The 24032-nt window shown below is 36.0% G+C and overlaps 2 protein-coding genes across 10 annotated transcripts in view; one reads left to right on the forward strand and one right to left on the reverse strand.

The window, feature by feature from the left end:
- SLC39A9 (solute carrier family 39 member 9) overlaps positions 1-24032 on the forward strand; it is a 115135-nt gene that overhangs the window by 48956 nt on the left and 42147 nt on the right. For 2 of the 6 annotated variants that reach the window (XM_016427173.2, XM_056810950.1), the window contains exon 1: positions 19787-19926. The exons of 2 other annotated variants lie outside the window; for them this stretch is intronic. In XM_016427173.2, the coding sequence (XP_016282659.2) occupies positions 19819-19926 (108 nt within the window). In that variant the 5' untranslated portion in view covers positions 19787-19818. Of the gene's footprint in view, positions 1-19786; positions 19927-20065; positions 20857-24032 lie in introns of those variants that run through there. 2 more of the 6 variants (XM_016427166.2, XM_001370104.4) reach the window with 1 other exon arrangement.
- ERH (ERH mRNA splicing and mitosis factor) lies at positions 1425-19831 on the reverse strand. Of its 4 annotated transcripts, none has more exons than XM_056810953.1 (5): positions 19547-19676; positions 13958-14013; positions 12084-12171; positions 8574-8694; positions 1425-1911 (listed from the first exon to the last, which is right to left on the reverse strand). In XM_056810953.1, the coding sequence occupies exons 2-5, from the start codon at positions 13961-13963 to the stop codon at positions 1809-1811; spliced, it is 318 nt and encodes a 105-aa protein (XP_056666931.1). In that variant the 5' UTR covers positions 13964-14013; positions 19547-19676; the 3' UTR covers positions 1425-1808. The 4 variants fall into 4 exon arrangements, with proteins under 4 accessions (XP_056666931.1, XP_007473172.1, XP_003339493.1 ...); XM_007473110.2 differs by lacking the exon at positions 19547-19676 and adding an exon at positions 18337-18355; XM_003339445.4 differs by lacking the exons at positions 13958-14013; positions 19547-19676 and adding an exon at positions 19699-19831.

The following is a 24032-nucleotide window of genomic DNA, read 5'->3' on the forward strand; positions in this document are numbered from 1 at the left end:
TCCCAAATGAGGTTAGAACTAGATTAAACTTGTAATTGGGAAAACAAAAATGCAACAGTGATGTTATTTGTGATTTTCTAAGCCAACATGCAACCTACAGTGATCCAGCTCTACTTGGGTTTGACACCACTGCTCTAGCACACTGATTTCCTATAGAATTATCGCTAAGCATTAATAGCTCACATATTTTTGGTTCTTTGCTCAAAGTTAACACAGAAAAATGACGAGGTCTTGGGTCTATGTAAGTGAAGTACTAGGCCAGTAATGGCAAACTTTTTAAGAGGCCAAGTGCCCAAACTACAACCTCACATCTTACCCCACACAGACAAGTGCTCCCATTGGGCTGTTTGGCAGAGGAGTGGGTGATGGGAGAAATGACCTCAGGAGCAGAGAAGAGAGGGAGGGGAGCAACCTGGTCACATTCCTATGGCTTACTAGAAATGAATTCTGGCAAACTCTGTGCTTGGGCAAGTGTTCATGTCCACAAAGAGGACTCCGAGTTCCCTCTAGCACATGTGCCATAGACTCACCACCATAGTACTAGGTCACTGGCACATAGATTCATTCATAAGCTAGTCACCCAATACAGGGGTAGGCAAACTATAGCCCAAACGCCAAATCCACTGAGAATTTTTTAAAAACACATTTTAAAGTAATGACGATAGCAGTCAACATTTGTATAGCATTACTATGTGCTAGGCTCTTTACAGTTATCTCATTTGCTCTCCACAACACAATAAACTTTATTTTAAAATGTAAAAACCATTCTTCCTAGGCTGTAGTCTGTTGACACCTGACCTACTACAAAAGATGTTCAATGAGATTTTGTTAGCTGCCAATGTGACAGAGACCATATGTGTCACTTGATTGTGATTAAGAAAAAGAACGTAGCAAATTTAGAGAAAAGTCTAGTTTCTGATGTTTGGAAGAGAATTAGAAAATGTGGATTAAGAGAAATTAACAGTGTAGACACTCAGGTTAAATTTAAGAAAATGATCATTTATCACTTATTCTTTTAATTGATGGTTTGCATGTCTCTCATTTTCTATATATGTAACTATTTAGTGTTCAAATGCTTCAAAGCCTTAAGTTGTATAGTCACAACATTTGCTGCAAAGCTTAGAAACCAAAAATGTGGATTGGCTGTTGTGCCATCTCCTTCTCTAGGAAGAGATTCTAAGCAGTAGGTATAAACATGGTAGTGATAGTTGTGATATACTTACTATACCAGAGAAATGAGGTAAAAGCTTCTCAACATAAACACACACACACACACACACACACACACACACACACACATATATATAACCTGAGTAATAATGTCCCTTTCAATGTGCTATTTTTCCTTCTTAGTAGCATAGTCAGTAAAATTTGTTTTATAGTAATGTACACTCAGACAAAAAAAAAATGCACTCAGAGAAAGCTTAATTAAAGAGCATTTATTGTATTCTCTACTAAGCCTTTGAGTTTCGAGGACGTAACTAAATTCTGGAAAATCCTCCCACAGAAGGGTAAGTACAGTGAACATTATGAAGCAGATATGAACAGCTGGAAGGAACTGTAACCAAGTGCTAACTGACGGAAGAAAAATTTTCAGCTACTTTTTTTTTTTAAGTAAAAAAGAAAAAGAAAGTAGGGAACAGGGGCTTCAAGATTGAACAAGACAAAAATCTTCTAATACATTAGACCTTGGCTAGATTGTAACAAAATGGAAACAGGACTTCTATAATACAAAGCTCCCACTATAGCACACTGTACACACCTGTTTTCCAAGCCCTCCCCCCATCCCAAAAAGGCTGCCAGTTGGATTATTTGCCAGCTTGTTGGGCCTGCCGACGGAGAAGCACATAGATCTTCTCTTTGATCCAATCTTTGTTGTAGGGCTGGTATGTCTGAGTGTCTGCTCGATACCTGGGGAACAGAAAGTGATAAAGCAATGTTACTATGGTAAAGTGTGCCTCTCTCCCATCCCTAGTAGAAATAAAGCTAGTCAGTCAGGCTGATGGAGGCCAACAGAGACCTTCAGTGCAATTGAACAATGAATTTTTAAGGTGAGCCACAGGATGGTATTTATAAATCATACTTAGTACTAAGAACACTTTTCAAAATGGTCATTATATTCTTCATAGTATAAATGCACATCAGAACCAGTTTTTAACATTTGCCATGAAAAATAAAAAGTGAAGAAGTGAATAGTGAGTGTCGAGGGTAGTAAAACTAACCATCTATAATCCATCTTTTTAAAAAGCTCTCATTAAGGGAAAATTAGGAACTATCCATAGCAGTAATGTCCTATTTAGGGACAAGGTTATTAAAACTTGAGGAGCCTCTTTAGCATCTTGGAAGTTTCAAAGAACTGGAAAAACATTAAAGCTGCCCTAAAATTGAAACATAGTTGGTTAAATATCAAATTTATTTTTAGAATCACAGTATGAATGAAAAGCAAGCATCAGGAAATTATTCATGAATTAAATGAAGAATCAGCATTTTATAAGCAATGTGCACCATCTGGTGGAAATATGATAGATCTGCAGAGGTGCAGTTTGCCTTCAGTGCTTATGGACTTATTTAGAGAAATCCCTATCTTTAACTTTCCAATCATTTTTTTTCCTTTAAAAAATACCCTTTTTATGTTCTTTCCCATAAAGGGAACAAGTGCTAAATATAGGAACCCAATCAGTTTCATTTTAAGAAAGGGACATGTTGAAAAACAAAAGAGAGATGTAAGTTTCTTTAGGGCAAGGACTGTTGTTTTAAGTCTTCATTACTTAACACAGTGTCTGGAAATTTTAAGCATTTAATAAGAACGGTTGATTGATAGATCTAGTTTTCTAAGAGTGTACAGATGTGAAAGAATGTGAATATAATTAAAAACCTGTCAGGAGATTCCACAGCAACACATTTTTCCCATTTGCTGCTATACTTCAGCTCCTATAATACCTGCACAAATCAGATTCTCCTCCTATTGCTCTGACCACTCTTCTTTTGTAAAATTCTAAATACTGTAGTGTTAGATATCACACCTCTATGCATATTTCCAAATTTCTATCTCTGGTTCAAACTTTCTTTCCCAAGCTTGGTGCTACATTTTTAACTTCCTGGCAGGCAAGTCTATATGAATATCATACTTGCTGGTCCAAAACTGAAAATATCCCCCATAAGACTATCTTTCTTTTGACTTTTGTAAAAAATTACTTGATGGTACCACCTTTCTTTCACCCAGCCATTTCTTTTGACTCCTCCCTTACTCTCCTGCAGCCAAAGCTGCCAATCTTGTAGAAATTACTTCCACAATCTTTCATTTATTCTTTTTTCAGTCATCAGCCTTACTACCCTCATCTAGACATCTGCAACTTCCTCACCTTCAACCTCTCCCACTTTCAACCCAGTTTACACATAACCATTCATTTTAACTTTGCTAAAGTATACCTTTGGGTCTGTCACCTCACCTTCCCCTATTCTGATCTTCATAAAAAGTTCACATTCAAGCCCTAAAGGTGAAGGCTGTCATCATCTTTCACTATTCCACATTCCCTCACATATTAAAATATTTAGGTGCCCACAATGAACAATGTACTGTGCAGGAGAAGATACAAAATCTTGACTTTTGAATTCTACAAGCATTTATTTAACACCTACTATATCTAAGACATTGAAAGATGAGAGAAAGTCTCTGAGGGTCAGTGAAGATAGGAAATACATTTATCACTCCCCCTCCTTAAAGTTTCTTTCCCACTATGAGTTACTTTAATCAATTAAGACATAAGCATTTGGTAAAGCTTTATTTACCTAAGCATTGGGCAGCTGCCTTAGGAAGTTATATATATATATATACACACACATATATATTCAAAGCCAAACAGAACTTTGCTGATGCTTAGAGAGCTTATGTAATACCAAAACATCAACTACAAGTAAGCACAAGTGCTCACGCTTTTCTTCATCCTGTCAGGTGCTGTTTTTCTAGCAGCCTTAAGCATATTTCTTTGCAAAAGTAGTTTCCAGTCAACTGCTTAGCTATTTCAGATGTGTCAACTACTCAGGTGGTCTTAAAATTAATACTGCCTATAGATACATAGTTTTCAGTCAATTAATACATACATTCACATGCACAGAGCTTATCATCTGTCTTTGATATACTTGACTTGAAAATCCTTGTGTCCCAGTGCTACCAGAGAATAAATATAATAAATGACTAATGAAATATTCTCTAAACATGCCCATTGTTATCTCATTTCCTTGTCTTTTCATGTAGTTTCTTCCAGCTTAATTGCCTTTCCCCTCATCCATGTCCTTTCTGTGAAATGTTATTTCTCCCCTTGAAGATTTCACTCAAGTGCTATTTATCTTCATGAAGTCTTTCCAAATCCACAGTAATGTTTATACCTCATCCTATGTATTTCATCTTTTATTAAAGTGAAGACTATATGTCTTACTCATTTTTGTGCCTCCCAAAGCATAGTACCTTACACATGATAAACTCAAAACATTTATGTTCAAGGAGATATTTAGCATGAAATTTCATCTGTATAAGAAAAGAAAGATAACTTTTAAAGTATGTCACAACTAAATGTAGTAACAGGACTTGTTCCAGGGTTTGATAAAAGACTGTACTCCAAATTAAAGAAAAAGAGGTTGAGGGGGTTTAGAATCAATCCTAGAGATGAAAGGTACTAGGTTCAATCTGAACTCAGATACTTTCAAGCTTTCTGCTCTTCTGTCTTAAAAATAATGCATAGTATTGATTCTAAGGTGGAAGGTAAGGTTTTTTTCTTTAATTAAAAAAAATTTAAGAAAAACAACTATTTTCCATCCCTAAAAATCTATACTTTTAGTGTACACACATAGGACCAAGGCCATTGCTTATGTGATTTTCCCATTTGAAAAATAGTATTGTCTAATTTAAGACACACTATATATATGTTGATTAGCAATCAAAATGTCTCTTGAAAAATTTTCTAACAAAACCTGATGGTTTAAACCAGAACAGAACCCAGAATAGTAAAATTTGTATTGATCTTACCTAGTTTACTATCCCTAATTAGAAGTAACTCATAAAAAGGAACTAAGGAATTAGCATTAGCTATTGCTACTTTACCAAGACACTGAGAAGTTTGACTTGTCCAGGACAGTCACAGGGCCAGAAGATGGCTCTTTATCCCATCTTATCACAGTGTCTCCCTCTTATACATTGTAAGTTGTAAAGTTCTAATGTGTCTATAAATAACCTTCCAATAAACAAGATGGGCCTGATTAGAAAAAGGAAAAGTACATTAAAGTTTGTTGTCACTCTAAAGTCCCTTTTCTATGATTCATATACAACAAGTACAGAGGAAATAGCATGTTTTGGGGTGAGCCAAAGTGGTCGAACCATAGGATATAAGCAAACCTCAATGACCCTCCCTCAACAACAAATAACCATATGCAAAGATTGCTTCTAATTATTAATAGTTGAAATGCAAATCTAGACAACTCTTGAGGCTTTTACCTCATGTCCAGCAAATTAGCAAAAAATGAGAATAGTCAAATGTTGGAAGGGCTGTGGAAAGAGGCACAATAATGAACTGGTAGTAGTTATGAATTTGTACAGTTATTTGCAAAGCAATCTGGAGTTATGCTAAAGACAGTAAGGAAAATGTCAATATTCCTTGACTTCAAGATCCCATTGCCAGGTATTATAGTAGGAGATCCAAGTTAGAAATAACTATCCCATAAAGACCAAAATACCTAGAGTAGCAAAGAATTGGAAATAAAATAGATGCCTACTGAGTGGAAATGGATTGATAAATTGTGGTACGTGAAAATAATAGAATATTATTGTGTTGTAAGGTCTTACAAATATTAAGATATGTGAAGTAGAACTGAGACAATACAGAAATACAAAAGAACATTAAAAACTCCAAACTGAGCACTGTGTAATTTTAATGATCCAAGTCTGCCAGTAGAAAGAAAGGGGGGAAAATACCTCTTTCTTTGCAAAGGTAGGAGACAACAGGTATGTAACACTATAATACCATAAGACTTAGACCATGTGTTGGGAAGTTTTGCTGAAGAGAATGACAAATGTGAACTTATGTCAAGACAATTATATCAAATTAAGGGTGTAGATCTGGGTTGGAGCTGGAGCTGAGGATTAGAGTTAACTTAGGTTCAAATCTTGCTTTGGCCAGTGATGACTGTTGCACTTGTAAAGATCACTTCATCTAATGTTTGATGCATGAGTTTCCCCTTCTAAAAAAATGAACCTGTCACTCACATCCAACATTAAAAATGCTATCTAAATTAATAAATCTGCAGTAATTCTTGGTAGGGAGAAAACCACAAAGATAGTTGTATCCTAAACAATACAACTGTATCTATCGGGTTTGATAAATCTTCAAGAATAAAGGCAATGGAAATTATATTGATAGTTACTAATGGATAATTTATTAAGCATCTACCATATAAGAGATATACCTCTACCTCTAAGGGAAACAAAGTTAACTGAGGTAATGTCTCTGATGTCATGAAGTTTACAATCACACTAAGGAGATAAGAGAAGCATAAGTAACTATAATAAACTATATAATATAGGTGAAATAGATACCCAACAAAGGGCCATGCAAAATATGATAGGACAGATCATTACTGACTAGAGGATGATAAAAGAATCAGAAGTTTCAAGGGATTGGGCCAGCAGAACAGAGTGGAACATGGGAGTTGCCATATTTTTGTTGGATTTTTAAGCTGAAAAGGGAATTGTACCAAATTTCAGAGAACACTAACTGTGAGTCAAAAGAAACGACTTTCCTTAGTATGCAACAGTTTTAAAAAGAACGATACGACTATATTTATACAAAAGAAAAATATTGGGAATGGTAGAGACTGAAGGAAGAAAGGAATAAAAGGCCAGGAGCCCTCACAAGAGGCTATTGCAGGGGTTCTGGTGGATATCACTATTAGCTGATAGATATTTGGATAGGATCAAGAGGAATGGAGAGATACAAGATATGCAATCAGCAGCCCTGGTAACTTACTTAACTATTGGCTATGAAATGTGACAAAGAAGGAAGTTATTACAGACATCTCTGAGGTTTAGAACCTGCAAGAGTGAATGGACAGAAATAGTTAAGACAGCACAACTCATAGGGAGAAAGATAAAAGCTTGGTTTGGGATATGTTGAGTTTGGGGTGGTAAAGGAATACATCTGTATAAAATTGGTGGTTGAAGCCATGGAAATAAGATTGCCCAAAAAATAGAATATAAAGAATGTGGAAGGTCAAGAATAGACCATTGTGAATACCAAAATAAAAGATCAGGAAGAGGATGAGAAGCCAATAAAGAAATCAGTGAAAAATTTAGAGAAATAGAGGTTACCAGGAAAATATGACTATTAAGTGAAAGGCAGTAAGAGGGCTGGTCAGCAGTACCAACAGCTGCATAACTGAGAAAAAGAAAAAAAGGTCAATGTATTTAGCAGTCATATTATATTTGAGAAAGCAAGTTCAGTAAAGAGGTAGGGGTAGAAATCCAATTTCACAGAGTTGAGAATATAGTGAGTACTAATGAAATAGATACATTAGGTATAGACAACTTCCCCAAGCAAGTTAACAACAAAAGAGGATAAGATAGGTAGTGAATGAGAAAAAGAACAAGAATCCAAAGTATAAGACTATTTGTAAGCAGATGGAAAGGTAATCATTAGAAGACAGGAATAAGGATATAGATAGTCTAAATGAAGAGTAATCATACAAAAGGAAAGAAAGAGTGGTGATGCTGACATTGCATAATGACTGAAGTGGGCTGGAGATACTAACTTGGATGGCCTTAGTTTTCTAAATTTATGTGAATAACAAGGGTAGTGGAATTAGAGCACCCAATCACACTCCAGTGCTGCTTCTTACAAAGAGTGCTGAGAAAAAGTTATTTAACCAACCCCCAGTTTCTTCACTGGTAAAATGGAATATTTGTACTACTAAACCAGGTTATGGTGAGAAAAATACCTTGCAAAACTTTAAAATACTATGAAAATAAGAATTCTTAATATTGGGAGCAAAGTGTAAAAAATTGTGGAGAATGAGACAGGAAACTAATAAACAGTAGGATTATTAAACACTATTAGTCCAGAAGACAAGTATTTTCTAATATCATCACATTAGATGTTAGACAAAAATGCATATGCAAAAGGCTAATGTTACATAAATTCCATCCTGATCTTATGCATTTTTACCTATGCTTTAATTATATGGCACTGAAGAATAATGTAATTTTCATTTAAAAATCCAGAATGCCTTTGAACAAAAATTCCAATGAACAAGAATGGGGAGAATAAATTAACTTTTAATATGAGTTCTCTGCTTACTCATTCATCAGACAAATCTTTAGAAACTTCCAGTGTATCTAATTCTAAGGTATAAAATGGGGTGATGAGCCTTGTACGTAAGTAAATTAAGGAACTTGTGTAAATATTAGAATATGAAGTAATGTATAAAATCATAGTATTGAAGTGAATCAGTATTTTTGAGAGTAGAGAGAAGGAATACAAGAGAAAAAATATAAATTTTAACCATTTACAATGGCAGCTGGTACTTACACAAGGCAGCTAAGATCTGCCAGATCATCAATGAAATCAAACAACTGACTGATGTCATATGTGATGGAGGGACTGTTGGGATTCATTCTCTTCAGATGCTCTTCATACATTTTACAAACTCCTAGAAAGAAAGAAATGAGATTTCTAATTCACAGATTTCTGGTTTAGTACTGCATAATGTTAATGTAAAATTTATGAAGATGGTATATTTTTAAGTTTATTTTGACTGGCTTTGGGTTTATCAATCTGCTTTATTTATATCAGTTTAAAATGTTCCTTACTTTTATTGCTACTAATTATGCAACATCTTTATTTACCATAATGACAAGTTTAGAGAATAGGACTTGAGTAGTTAAAGGGATTCATTATTCAGTTGAGCAAGCAGATGATCATCATGGAATTATTTTCTCTCATTTGTCACAGTAAATTATATTGGCAAAGACAAATCTAATGCTAAACTATATATATAGATATAGATATTCTGTGACCCAGAGTTACTACAGCTCAGCACATATCCCAAAGAGATCAGAGGGTTGTGTGTGTGTGTACACACATATATATAAAAACCCTAGATCTATTTGTAATTTGCTTCCAAAAAATGAGAAAAATAAAACTGTTGTATACTGAATGAACAAATTGTGATATAAAAATGTAATGAAATATTACTGAAATTATTAATTTCTCATTCAGAGATTTAAAACTTAAAAGAAACTTGGGAGGGCTCAAGTGAACGGATGCAGATTAGTTAGAATTGGGAGAACAAATTATATAACTAAAACATTATAAAACAAATTATATGACAAAAATATAACTTTTGTTTTGCTGTGTTTGATTTTACTTAATTGTACCAAGGGAGGGTTTGAGATATAGACTGAAAAGGGTCAGCAGCACAAGAAAAGAGCATATATATAATTTAATAGGGGAAAAAATCTCAACACCTGTGACCACTTAATCCCTTTGAGTCTTAGTTTCCTAGTCTATAAAATTAAGGATAACAACTCCTTCTGCATAACATACAGAGTTGCTATCAGTCTCAAATGAAATAGTGCATCTAGGCAAAATACTTTGCAAACTTTAAAGTGTGCTATAAACATTTATTAATATCTGGGTAAATAAAAGATAGTGGTGCTTTATAAGAAGGGTTTCTGTTTTGCTTTTAAATGGTAATGAGATAAAATGATTCATCACCATAAAAGTTAGGCTCAAGTGACTTGGCAGAATTAGAGAATTGTTAATTTCTGATATATTAATTTCATTTTTTAATATTTAAAACAAGATCTTTAAAGTAGGAAAGCATTCCTCATCCTCACAATGGGGGAAATAAGACTTTCACCCCACCCCTAACTTCTATTTTCTAAGTCTCTTTAATGTAAAGGAATAACAAAATCAACAAGCAATTATTAAATGCACAGGCCTTGGGGATAAATATAAAAAAAAGACAGCCCCCACCCCCCTTGCCCTCAAAAAAGATTGCATTACTCTGAATGAATTTAACACTGCTGGCAACTTGGGGAAAGTATGTCATATTTTATTTCTTTACAAAGGTCTTAAGCTTAATAAAGTTAATATGCTCATGACTATCAATGCTATCATGCAGGGGTCAGCAAATAATGTATGAAAACAGGTGGTCAGGCCAGAAGTTTGCCAACTACTGCTATAATCAACTGCATGGATCACTTATCTAAACACCAAAAGCTAATCATGACTGTCAAGAGGCTCTCAAAAAGCAAAACCTACAATCTGCTATTTTAGCAAGTAAGATCCTTCTCTGATGTCTTATTATGCCATAATTAGGTTCTTCAAGGATAGGTTAGCAGAAGATAAGCTCTTAAAGGTTATAATAAGCTCTACCAAACACCGTACTGACAGAGAGGTATATTTTGGCCAAAATGATTTAAAATTGATTTAAAAATGATAAAAGATCATCTCCCAAGTCAAAGTGTGATTGTGAATTGTTAGTTGAGGGAGTACTCACATCAATGAATACATAGATTTTTAGAATAATAATGAAGTTATTACTTTCAGTAACACTAATTAGTTTTAGTAATGCTTTATTTCCAAAGACTATAATGTATGCAAAGTTTATTTTCCTATTAGAAGAATATCAGAATGGGCAGCTAAGTGGTTTCATCGATAGAGCTAGGCCTAGAGATGAAAGGTCCTTCCTTGACTGTGCAAATCACTTAACCCATTGCTTAGCTCTTATTGTTCTGCTGCCTTGGAACCAATACTTAGTATTGACTCTAAAACAGAAGGTAAAGATAGAGAAGGGAAGGGAAGGGAGGAAGGGAAGGAAAAGAAATGGGAAGTACCAGAGTCAATGTAATCAAGATAAAACAATAGCGGAGAACTACAAATGAAGAGCATTTGTTCAATTATAAAAGTCTGGTTATACATGTATATGCATCACTAATATGCACTTTGCTTGTATGGTTGTGATTAATCAAATAGACTAATTCAAGAGTATCCATCTGGTACCTAAATTTATTAGATTGAAGACTAGCTTTAAGTTGAACCTCTCCACAAATCACAGGCATTTGGGGAAAGAGTTGAGGTGCTATGTATGGTTAAAAGATACTGTTGTCTTAACAGTTTTGAGAGGAAGTGAGAAATATATCAATCATTTGCTGACAAAAGTTAAGAACTACAACAGACATGTTGGCAAAGAACTCAAATTTTTAAATATTATTATTAGTTCCCATTATGATGGTGTCATCCTAGCATATCAAAAAGGGTGATGATAAATAGGGTTTTACATGGTACTCTATTCTTACCTACAGATAGCATAATATTGCTTATGATTATTATTTGCAGGAAAAAAATCATTTGGCTGGTAGTGAATTCCATAAAGCCTGAATGTACAAAAAAATGCTATTTGTTTTAAGACATCATTTATGACTCTTAGAAATTATCTTACTCCAAAGAAGAGATATGAAAAGATAGCCCCATCCCCACCCCAACCACTTTACAGATGCCAGATCCTTAGGTGGGGAACACTGTATATAAGTGCAGATTTTTTTTTCAATGTGTTGAATTGGTTCTGTTGATACCATCTCTCTTCCCCTCCTTGTTAATGTTAAAAAATTCTTTTTATAAGGGATGAGAGAATACACAAGATGAAAAAAACAAAAGATTTTAGTAATATATGCATATATATATATATATATATTTTTTTTTTAAACCCTTACTTTCCGTCTTAGAATCAATACTGGGTATTGGTTCTAAGGCAGAAGAGTAGTAGGGGCTAGGCAATGGGGGTCAAGTGACTTGCCCAGGGTCACACAGCTAGGAAGTGCCTAAGGCCATGTTTGAACCCAGGACCTCCCATCTCTGGGCCTGGCTCTCAATCCACTGAGCCACCCAGCTGCTCCCATTAGTAACATTTTTTAAAGAAATCAGCATCATGACTTTTTGTCCTATGTATATGTATATGTATATGTATATGTATATGTATATGTATATGTATATGTATGTGTATATGTAACATAACCATGACTAAATCTAACTTACCTTCCATGCATTCATTCACTGATTCATAATCAGCATAAGTTCGGCCTTCTGGCCTCTTGGTGGGCTGTACCAACAAAATGGTATGAGACTGCAAAGAAAAGGGCAAATTCAACATAGTTTTTAGCAAAATTTGAGCGATCAAAGTACAATCTGAAACCTGCTTTCAAAACTAAAACAACTGTTACCAAGATATAAAGAAATGTTATAGTTCATTTTCTGAATATTTATGTTACTGCATATAAGATTTAGGTACTTCATATTGACTTGGATTCTCTTTAAAGGCCTGTGAAACTATTACTTGGCAGAAAATACAACCACCAATCATTCCTCCAAATTAGATTCTGTATTCTGAGGCTAAAATCTTGTTATTCTTCCTTCCAAAGAATCATCTTATTTATGTTCTTTCCTTTTCATTCTCTTGCTACAACCATCACCCAAGTCATAGCCAATCACCTGGTGAGTTACAAGACTTTAACAACTTCCTCAGTTCCCATTCATCTTCCTTCTACACAAAGACTAACATTTTAGGAAAATAAGCTACTACCTTTCATACATCATCTCTATGCTCAAAAACGTTCAGTTTTTCAATAACTCATGTTTTGCCTTCCTGAAAGCCAGTGAAGGTTTTTTACATTTTAAAATTAAAATGTATTGTATTCAAAATTGTAAAAATCATTCTTGTTTGAGGGTGCTACAAGAACAGGTGGGATCAGATTTGGGCCTCCAGTAAAAGTTTGTTGACCTCAAGTCTACTGGATAAAATCCAAACTCTGTATAACATTCAAAGCCTTCTATAGTCTTCTCTTTTCCAGCCTTTCCTTATACTTCCACCTATGGATTATTCACTTGGTATTACTTATTTGTGTATATCATACTCCACCTAGTAGACTAAATTCTTTGAGGTCAAAATCCATATTTTCTTTATCTATCTTTATCACATTTCTGGTAAAGCACTTTTACTGCCCAAAGAAGATGCTTATTGTTGACAATTTGACTATTACTCTTTATGGCCACTCACTCCCTCCAACTCCATTATGAGGGTTATTTTGATGGGAAAGATGAGTTTTATTTAGGTAATAGCATTATTTAGATGCCTGAAGTACAAATGGGTAAGCTGATAGAAAAGACGTTCTTTCCTATCTAAGATGAACTGTCTAAAAAACTTATTGTTGTGCCTTTTAATTTAAGCATACAGGCAGAATAGTGTGAATAGAAAGCCTGTCTCAGAGCCAGGAGACCTGGATTCAAATTCTGACAAATACAAGTTATGTGAATTAGACAAATCATTTAATTTCCTTATCCCCTCGACAACTCTTAGACTAAATGTCACAGAATTGAAATTGCATTGGTAGAAAGAGCTTCCTTACCAGGAGTTAAGAACAAGTAGCAGCTCAGATTCAGGCAGTCTATTCCATCAATCTACTTTATTTTCCTTAAGATTCTAAACCTTTTGCACCAACGAATTCTATCCCTTGGTCTAATTCTATAAATTAACTACTTGCCAATATGGTTGGTATAGAAATAAATCTGCAAATAAAAATTTCAACTAACACATTAGATTGCCACAGCCCCAACTTTCTAGCAATGCCTATCAATTATTGAGTTTTTTTAAATATCTATAAAATGTTGTCTATTGTGTTTATATGTCAAGTATTTTGGTAGTAATATATAACTACATTATATATTTTGTAGTTATTTGGAATAGGAATCATCTCCTCTTGGTTTTTGTCATTATTATGTAAAATAGTAATGAGTTTTGTGGATTTATTTTATATCTTGCTAAAACTAATATTTGGCTATTTTCTTTGGCTGGTACTATGGGATTAACTTTTAAAAAATCTTATCTTTACTGACATCTTTTGTTTTTACATCACCTTCATTTCCAAATGTAAATCGCTCCCTCCGTTACTCAACAAGTCATCCCTTGTAACTAAGATTTAAAAAAAAATTAAATTAAAAAGCAGTCCAGTAAGATCTACCAACACATTAACTATGTCTGACAGGATATGCAATATTCTTCTCCCATAGCTCCCCACTTATGCAGTGAGGAAAGGAACTGCATGTCTCAACTCTCAAGGGTCAACCTCGATAACTATAATTATATGGTATTCAGGGCTTTTTTTTTCTTTTCAATTTACATTCAAAGTAGTTTGATTGACATAGCACTAAACCTCTTAAGTTAATTTAAGCACTATTCATTTTTTTCCTTATGTTGTTATAGCCCGAATGAGCAATGAAAATCTCTCCAATTATTTAAGTCATCTTTTGTTTCTCTGAAGTATTCTATAAGTTTCGAGGGTGTCTAGGTAGATGAATTCCTGGACTTTGTAATTATTATTTTTCTATTACTTCCTCCTAGATATTATTATTCTAGAGAAATGTGGATTTTTGTTGTTGGGAATTTTATTTTTAACCTACTTTATTTATTATCTCCATTAGTTCCTCAGTTGCCTAAGGTTTCTTAAGTAAATCATCATGTCTACAATTATGGATAATTTTCCCCCCTTCTTCGCCATCATTTATTTATAACTTCAAATTCTTTTTCACATCTGATAGCATTTTGAGAACCATGTCCAATAACAAGGGGACTTGCTTTATTTTAGTCCTATACCTTTTGAACGCCTCTTCAGTTCAAATAATGCTAAGTTTTAGTTGTAAATAGATGGGTTTTAGCATATTTTAAAATGGTCTTTTCTGCCTATGCATTTAAAAGCTTTTGTCATTTGTGTTGTCAGAGGATTTTTCAGCATCTTTTCCTACAATTTTGTGGTTTAGTTTTTAACACAATTTATTAGGTTAATTAATAACTACTTTTCTAACCATCCTTGCTCCCTAGCATAAATCCACAAAGATTATCAGCAAATAATTTTTTGGATATATTATCTTCTTGTAAGCATTTTAGTGATATGGGCAATAGTTCGCTTTATTTTTGTTCCTCTCTAGCTTAGATACTAGGATTATACTTGTCTCAAAAGTAGTAGAGTGATAAGAAGATAAAGTATTAGAAGACCGTTTTCACGACTCTGAGGGAAAATTGGGACAAAAAAAGAAAAAAGGTTTAGATGAACACGTCTTAAGACAAAAAAAAAGTTATGTTTTAACTTATTGGAATTAAGTTCCAAATGGATTGTGACCTAAAGAATTAAATTATAAAAGATCACATCATTTAAAAAATGGAGAAAGATTAAAGTTAGTATAACTTTCACAATTGTGGAAAGAGGGAAAATATTAAGCAAGGAATAGTGATAACAAGATAAACAATTTCTTTCAATTACATGAAATAAAAAAGCTTTTGCATCAACAAAATCAATGCAGCTAGGATACAGCAAATTTTATTAGGAGAAAAAGAACCTTGCATCAATTGTATCTTTTCTATGTTTGATACTTAAGAAATAGAAGTAATTAACAATAATTTAAAACTAAAATGCATTTTAAAATATCAGTAAAAAATAGGTGGTCAAAGTTTGCAATCAAACAGTTCTCAATCCAACTGGCAGAGAACAGCCAGGCAGGCTAAGTAGACTGAGAGCCAGGACTATAGATAGGAGATCCTGGGTTCAAATCCAGTCTCAGAAATTTCAGAGTCCTGTTTTCCTGGGCAAGTCACTTAATCCCCACTGCCTATAGCCCTTACCACTCTTCTGTCTTAGAACCAACAATAAGAGTATTGATTCTAAGATGGAAGTTACCGGTTAAAAAAAAAAAACTTGCCAACTATTAACAACAATATGAAAAATTGCTCCAAATTTGCCAATAATTAAAAGGTTAAAGAAAATAACTTTGAGGTTTTATCTCTCATCCAGCAAAGTGTCAAAGATAACAAATGACAGACATAGTTCATGCTAGAGAGGCTTTGAAATGATACACATACTACATATATAATGTTGGTGGAGTTGTTAATTAATACAAATATGATGGAAAACAATCTTGAATTATGTGAAGTGATTATGATTAAATTATTCATCTCCTGTGGACTATAAGGATAAGAGAAATTTAGAGAAACTAGCTAGGACTTTTAAGAATTGATAGAATACTGAAGTAATCATAACCAAGAAAATATTCAAAAACAAAGAGAATACACAAACCAAAGAAATAAAATGAAATTTGAATTATTAATACTTGGTTCTGATGAAGAGGAAATGTACAGCCCTTCTTCCATGGCGTAGTAGGGGACTATGGATGTGGAATGTTGCATGTGCTTTAGGAGCAGTTCTAAACTTTCTGGTCCTAGGACCCCTTTTACATTCTTCAAAATTATTTAAAACAATGTCTTTCTGTTTAATATCAAGACCATATCGGAAATAAAAACGGATCAATTAAGTATTTATGTAAAAATAAATATATTACATGCTAATAAAACTTGTAAAAAAATCACCTATATTTTTAAAATTGTTAAGAATGGAACTGGTTGCATATTTTTGCAAATTTAATGCCTAATTTAATAAAAGACAGCTGGATCCTCTACTGCTTCTCTGATAGCTTCTGTATTCAGTCTTGAAACATGTTGTCTGGCCTGAATTACGTGAAGAAAATCTAGCCTTGAACAGTTAGATAATTGGAAGAGTATTTTAAAAGGGAAATAACATCTAATATCATTAAAAATAGTTTTGACCGCTTCAATCTCCTGAAATAATCTCAAGGATCCTGAGGAGTCCATAAACTACACCTCAGGAAGGTGAAATATGGTCAATGTGTTTGTTTTGCTTAGCTTTTTTTTCCTTTTGTTATATAGGAAATGTCAGTGTGGGATGGGGATGAGATGACACATAAAAACAAAAGATCAATAAGAGAACACATGTATATGGATTTGTCCAACATATTAGATATAGTGATTAAGACTATCTGATTGACACTGATCTGAAGGACCCCTGACTGACAGAGCTTGGAATGATTATATGATTGCTATTTATGATCTCTATGCTTAAAATGAAAGTCTAACTAGAAATTCTTTCAATTCTCTCAGCATTCAATATAGTCCATAATATTACTACAATCTTTTCACATTCTCCCTTTTCACTACTTCCCCATATTTTTGATAAAACAGGACATTCATTCCCCAAACACTAGATATGGTCCCTGCCCCTCCCCTCCTCTGTTATTTGGCTATTTAGCCATCTCCTCTTAACAAAATATTACTCTTCAGGGCAGCTGGATGGCTCAGTGGATTGAGAGCCAGGCCTCAAGATGGGAGGTGCTGGGTTCAAAACTGCCCTCAGACACTTCCTAGCTTGTGTGACCCTGGGCAAGTCACTTAACCCCCATTGCCTAGCCCTTACCACTCTCCTGCCTTAGAACCTATTGATTCTAAGACGGAAGGCATATATATAAATAAATTACTCTTTCTTCAAAAACCATGTCAGTGCAAGTTCCAGGAAACCTTCCTTATTAGATATCCAATTCCCAAATTACTTAAGATCTGAACTTCTATAATACTCACTCTTGTAGTAACCAATCCCAGCAGCTTATAGCAGGTTTCTTACTCCCCATTACTTGCCTGAAAACTCAAACTATTGGTTTGCCCAACTTTAAATCCTTCACCAAACTAAAGCTGTCTGAATATATATATGAGGTTGGTAGTATAATTTGTAATTTTTATAGTAAAGATTCTCATTTCTTAAAAAGTATAATATGCAAATATGCCACTTTTTATTTTATTTTCATACCAGAATTGTTTGTAGAGCTTACTGGAGGTATTTTACTTTAAATTCAACTGCATTAGTCTCAAATTCAGTTATATTCCTTCTACTAGCCAAATTTGTTCTCCACCATTCCTTTGAGTTTAACCAAAGTTGCATTCCTTCTCTTCACCAAAAATGAAAGTAAACGCTATCCCAATATCAAATCTAAGGAAACATAGTTAAGTAGAGAATTTAGGAAAATCTTTTACTTTCACACTAAATTTTTTCCCAAAAGCCTAATTAATTCACTAGCACTGAGTTAATTTTTCGACCTTCCCTTCCAAATATGATCTAGTATGACAAAGTCTAAAAGGAACATTTTAGTTCCCAAACGTTTAAATTCCTACCATCTTTTAGGACTCAACTCAAATACCATCTCCTGTATAAAGTCTTCCTGGGCCGAATTATTCCAAAAAGCCTCAAAGGCAAGTTCTGCAACTACTTACTATATTTAGAGTGCAGTATTGCATTACCACCTGACTACAAACAAGAAGAGTCTAGGTTTAAATTTTAATCCAGTGAGTATCCCTACCCCCCACAAGTATTTTTGGGGATATGATTACTGAATACCATACCCATCGCCTTTTCCGTGGAACAATCCGAAGACCTATCGTTCTACTAAAAAAAAAAAAGCCTCTCAAAATTCTTCAAAAATAAAATGCTTACTATAGTCAGAAAATGCAAAGTTTTTGGTTTTTTCCCAAAACTAAACTAGCTCAATTTCACTACGGATTCCCATTTTAAATTCTAATCGACTAATAAACATTAGATGATTAAACAGTATGTCAGGAACAAGTTGTGAGCAAAAGCACCTTTACTTTTTAGTTTGCTCTAGTAACACAACATATTTAAAACATTCGACCAAGAGTGAAATACTGAAAATCAGAAAGTTATAATTATCCAGTGTGGAGAAGGTATTTTCCTCCAATTCACTTTAAGTACTTAAATTTGCAAGGCACTTGTGTAAATAGGATTTATTTACACTTATATCAAGATCCTCCAAACCTTGAAACAAGGGAGGCAGAATAAAAGCCGCTTATTTAACACTTTATAAATGCAATCTCAATGATTTGCAAACTTTTAAGTTATGCACCTCTTTAGATGTTTAAACCTGATTTGGGGGACGCGCGGGTGATAAAATTAAAAGAGCGGGAATACAGGAAATTTGAAGGGAGGGTGATGAGGTGCGGGATTGAGCTAAGGAAAACCAGAAGCAGAGAAGTAGAAAACCAAACAAGGGAGCCGCAGCACTTCATACGTGCGAAGTGGCAACTACGACTCGAAGGTCAGTTCCGTGACTGCTCTGCAAAATGATTGCATTTGCTTCTAACACACTGCAGAATTTGGAGGGAAAATATTTCGAGCAGTCGCTGCTGCCTCGAGGTGGAGGATAAGGAAACAAGCTCATCCCCCGCAACACCTAGATTCCGCCAGGGCGGAGCGGGCCCCCTGCGGCCTCGCTTGTCCCCCAGGGATCGGGGCGTGCCGGTCCCCCGGCCGTTCCCCAGGCCGAGGCTCTCGAAGCCGCCTACGTCGGGGAAGGGGATTCCGAACCCTGCCCCGCGCCAGGCACGGGGCCGCTCCCCAGCTAGTGTGTGAGAAGCGATGGGGTGGGGGAGGTCGCCTGGCCCACAATGGGGAGACGGGGGTGCTGGGGACCGGTCTGTGGAACCGGGGGAACGGTGGAATCATAAGGCTTGGGGGGTTGGGGAGGGGACTCAGGTTCGGCCCCTTCAGGCTGGGGTTAGAATTCGGGGTCGGGGCGGCCGCCGAGGCCTCTCTCACCATCGTGCCGAGCTCCGCCGCTGCCGCCGCCACAGCCACTGCACACGAGCTAAGCCGCAACACCGCTAACAGCCAATCCCCGCGAGAAGAGCCACCGGAAGTCGGCGGCGCCGCAACGCGAGAGCACCCCCTCGGAGACTAGAGACTCATACCTTCACAGGAGTCGTTGACGCCTGGCTGGCCATCTTTGATGAGGGGGGAAAGATTGCTGGGGGACCTTTCGACTTCAGCGCAGATCTTGTTCTCTCCTGAACGCTGAATATTAGGCTCCTATGATCAGACATCCATTCCAAAGGATCACCTGCTCAAGGAGCGACAGAGATCCAGTCCCACAAGCCCGACTCAAAGATGGCGGCTGGCTGAGGCGAGGAGGACCTAAAGTAGGTTGTGTCTGGGAGAGGACGGTTGTGACCCGGAAGCGACGTTTATAAGAGGAGAGGGCGGGGGTGGGGAGGGAAATGCAGGGATCCGGAAGTGAATGTCTGGAGGAGGTGCCACTTGGCGGCAATGGTTGCAATGGCGGCGGAGGTGCAGGCTCCCGGCCGAGGCCGGGCAGCCAGGGGGACCCCTGAGTATAGGCCAGAGACTGGTTTCTGTACACGCATCTGCTGAATCCTCCCCCGAGGTTCCAGTTAGAGAACTGCGGCCTACGTTTCCCAGCCCTCTAGACAAGAAGGAGAGTTGGCCAGTGCTGGTGGGCTGCTCTGGGCCCCGGGGGTCAGAGGGGGGAGGTCACTGACGGGCGGACTGTGGAGACCGGGACGCTTGCAGAGCTGAGAGGTTCTCTTGCCTTCTCCTTCCTCTTCACTCTGTTACCCCCCTCCATCCTCCCGCGTTCCGTATCCCAGCAATTTTAGGGCTGTGACTACGATTGAAGAAATCTTCCCTCACAAATCATCATACCCACTATTGACTTCTCCCTTCTGTAACAAAGAATTGAACAGAAATATTTTATTCTTGTCACTTGTGGATAAAAGGCCGCCGCAAGCCCTCTGGTACTCATACCAGGAAACAATAGTTCTCCCTAGAAGTAGACACGGAAGAAATAGCTGAAGTAAACCTGCTGTCCTTGGGAAGCCAAAAGATCTGAGAAGTTGATTCTCGAAGTCTTCTTTTGGAGCCACGACAAGTGTTATAAGTAATTAAGCACCTTTTGAAACCCCAAGGGGGAAAACTGATTTGATGTCCTTTGGGGTGACTAAAGGACAAGAAAAATGGATGATTTCATCTCCATTAGTCTTCTGTCGCTGGCCATGCTGGTGGGATGTTATGTGGCCGGAATCATCCCCTTGGCTGTTAATTTCTCGGAGGTAAGACATTCTCAATTATCTGTCAATTTTCAAAATAGCCGGTTTAAAGTGTAATTGTTGATGAGCAGGCTCCCTAAACGATGTCAGAACCAACGACCCCATACTATACAAACGTAAAATGTTAGATGCATTTAACATTAAAACATCGATACTTTAAAATTCCTAACCATAGAGAAAAAAGTATCACAGAGAAACTTTAAAATGCTAATTGGTTTGATTCCAGTTAAAATAGGGATTGCTAGCTTTTCTCAATCTCTAATGTTTCTGAATAAATCTCAGAAATAGGACTGTTATTTAAATGTGTTATAAATGGTAAGGGAACATGGGTACCGATATTCAAAGAGGAGATTTGGAAAACATTTGTTTTAGAAACATTCTTTTTTGTACCATAATATTTAGGCAAAAATTAAGTTTATTTTTCAGGCCCTAAGCATGCTGAGGAGAAGCTAAAAAGCATAAAGTCATCAAGTGCCACGTATAAGCCACAAAATGCAAAATCTACAGAGATAAGAATATATTGGCCCCTTAATGATTGGTCATAGTGGATGGGACTTTGAGTTTAGAACAGCCTTTTCATTCTGAAAATTTTTATTAAAGACTTACTTTGGGCTGAAGTACTGTGCCTGTAATACAAGAGAAAAGAGACAAGAAAGCAGCAAATGTGAAGTGCCTGTTGTATGCTAGACACTATAGATATAGAAATAGTGAAATTCATACTCCCATCCTTGAAGAGGCATGTTGCCTGGGTATGGAAATGAGAGCTATTTGAATAAACAAATCAGTACAAGACAATATATTACAAAGTATTACATTGGATATTACAAAGTGGTTTAGAAGCCCTGGTTTTTTGTGACTATAGAGAAGAGAAAGGTTTCACCTTGTCTTTGTTGGATGGGAAGAGTAGAGCATTCCAGGTAAAGAGAATAACTTGAGCAAAGGAATTGTGGGAGAAAAATAAAATTAATCTTTTTGAGGAATTGTAAAGATTCTGTTCTCCTTCCATTCTATCTTCATACCACTCAATTTCTAGGAATTGGAATTGGGTGACAACTGTATGGTTCCATATGGACTCAGGTAGAAAACCTATTTTTATTAGAAGGCTAAAATGTACTCCCACAGTACTTCTATTAAGCCAAAGACTATATTGGCTGATGTAAAGCTTGTACTTAGATAGTATACCTATAAGCATAAATGTTATATAATTGAATTTAACAAGCATTCAAAATTTCTTTAACATAAAGCAATCCCCAATTAGGTATTTTCCTGAATTATCTATTGAATTGTTCATATTGCACCAAATTAGTGAGAAATTTCATTTCTGTGACCTAACATTAAAAGTAAATATTTAGATTCCATGTTTGTAATGTTGCTTTTAAGTCAATCTAATTAATAGAAACAATTTTGAGAGCACCTTTTTTCCAATGATGACCTAATATTATTTTCCTAACCCAGACATTATAATGATCTATACTGTATTATTATTGCACACAAATGAAGTAAATACATTTGGAGAATACATCACCTAGATAGAATATAGACAAAGATAATCCTTGCCTAGACATTTTAGATATTAGCAGACCATATTCTCAAGAATTGAATTACTCTCCTTGGGAAAATGATCACATAAATTTAAAATAAATGCATTGAAACAACTTCCATCTAGTGGAGGAGCAAAAAAAAAGTAAAAATGGTACAATGCATTCATTTGTGTATGAGAAATATTTACTGAAATTCTCTCTACAATTTAGTGCTCTAATAATAACTTCACAAAATTGTTTTCATGTGTTCCCCCTTGGTTCACCAACCTATCTAACTGCTCCTTCCTAGTCCTCTTTCTTGGTTTATCATACATTTCCTACCTGTTGGTGTCCTCCAAAAATCTGCCCTGGGCCCCTATTCTTTATAACCTCATCAGATTCTATAGCTTCGTTTATTTCTATTTAGATGACTCCCTATCTCTATGTTTATTGGCACATCTCTGATTGGAAAACAGAATATCTGCTCTCCTCTTCCCCATCTATCCTTGTTTGAGATTTCTATTGTGAAGAGTGAATCAAACTCTCTTTGTCTATCAATCAGCAACTTCTAAGTTAATCAATCAAAAACTGAAGTACCCCTACCTTACTAGTCACTAAGTATGAGAGTTCACAAATCACTTGCTAAAGTGAGTGACAACTCCAGAGGCCAGGGGTGGGGGGGTGGCATTGTGCTAAGCAAATTGAAAGACTGCAATTGGTTCTCGTAAAGTGATGTAGGAAAAGACTATAAAAAGTCCTGAACTTCCAGTCCAAGAGTCTTCTCTTTGAGGCTTTTCCTTTAGAGTTCTTCTTTGGAATCTCTGCTCCTTGGAACTTCTTTAGAGGATGGCTCCTTGGAGCTTTTCCACTTCAACTTGGAGCTTTGGGCCTTTTGACTAGAGTTTTCAGCTTCAGGACTTCGACTTTTGACTTTGGAGCTTCTTAGAGTCGGGACTTTCTTGTTGGGTTCACTGCTGCCTCTGTGAGCTTAGCTCACAAGGGTTTTTCTGGATTGGGACCTTGCCTGGATCCTTCCCAGCTTACTGGTGAGTGACTAAGACTCCCACATGGAGATTGGAACTCTGACGGGGAGCAAGCTTCATTTCACCGGATTGGCATTTAGGGTAGGCTAGGCAGTTTCCTTACCTCTTTCCCTTCCACATTTCCCTCTTTTTACTAATATTCCAATTAAACAAAATTGTTAAAAGCTGCTAATAGTTTTCCTGACTTAAGGGATAATAATCGACAAGCATTTTTTATAACTCTTATTTAGTCAAAATCCCGATTTAACCATTATACTATATTTGTATTGAGGGCATTTTTCAAGTCACCCAGTCATCAACTTGGAGTCATCAGCTCACATCTGTTTTACTTTCACAGCATTTCTCACAGCTACCACCCTGGTTTAGACCCTTATCACCTCTCACCCATGCTATTGTAATATACTTCTAATTGATCTCTCCTAGCTTCCCTTTTCTAGTTCATTATCTATAGAACTGCCAAAGTTCAATCTTGTTGCTCCTCTGATCAGTAATCTGTTCTCTTTAATAACAAATATGATCTCCTTTGCTGGTATTAAAAACCCTTCACAATTGGCTCCAAAGTTCCAACCTACCTTCCAAGCTAATTATTTCCAAGTTAATCCTTATTATCACTACT

This window comes from Monodelphis domestica, chromosome 1 (assembly GCF_027887165.1).
Source record: "Monodelphis domestica isolate mMonDom1 chromosome 1, mMonDom1.pri, whole genome shotgun sequence".
In the NCBI taxonomy this organism is placed as follows: domain Eukaryota; kingdom Metazoa; phylum Chordata; class Mammalia; order Didelphimorphia; family Didelphidae; genus Monodelphis; species Monodelphis domestica.

Excerpts from the sequence above, each read along its gene's own strand:
- ERH (XM_003339445.4), bottom strand. The coding sequence starts at position 19,830 with ATGTCTGATCATAGGAGCCTAATATTCAGCGTTCAGGAGAGAACAAGA. Across the intron at positions 8,695-12,083 it reads AGTGAATGAATGCATGGAAG|GAGTTTGTAAAATGTATGAA; the intron begins GTAAGTTAGATT and ends CTTTCTTTCTAG. Across the intron at positions 1,912-8,573 it reads GCAGATCTTAGCTGCCTTGT|GTATCGAGCAGACACTCAGA; the intron begins GTAAGTACCAGC and ends TCTGTTCCCCAG.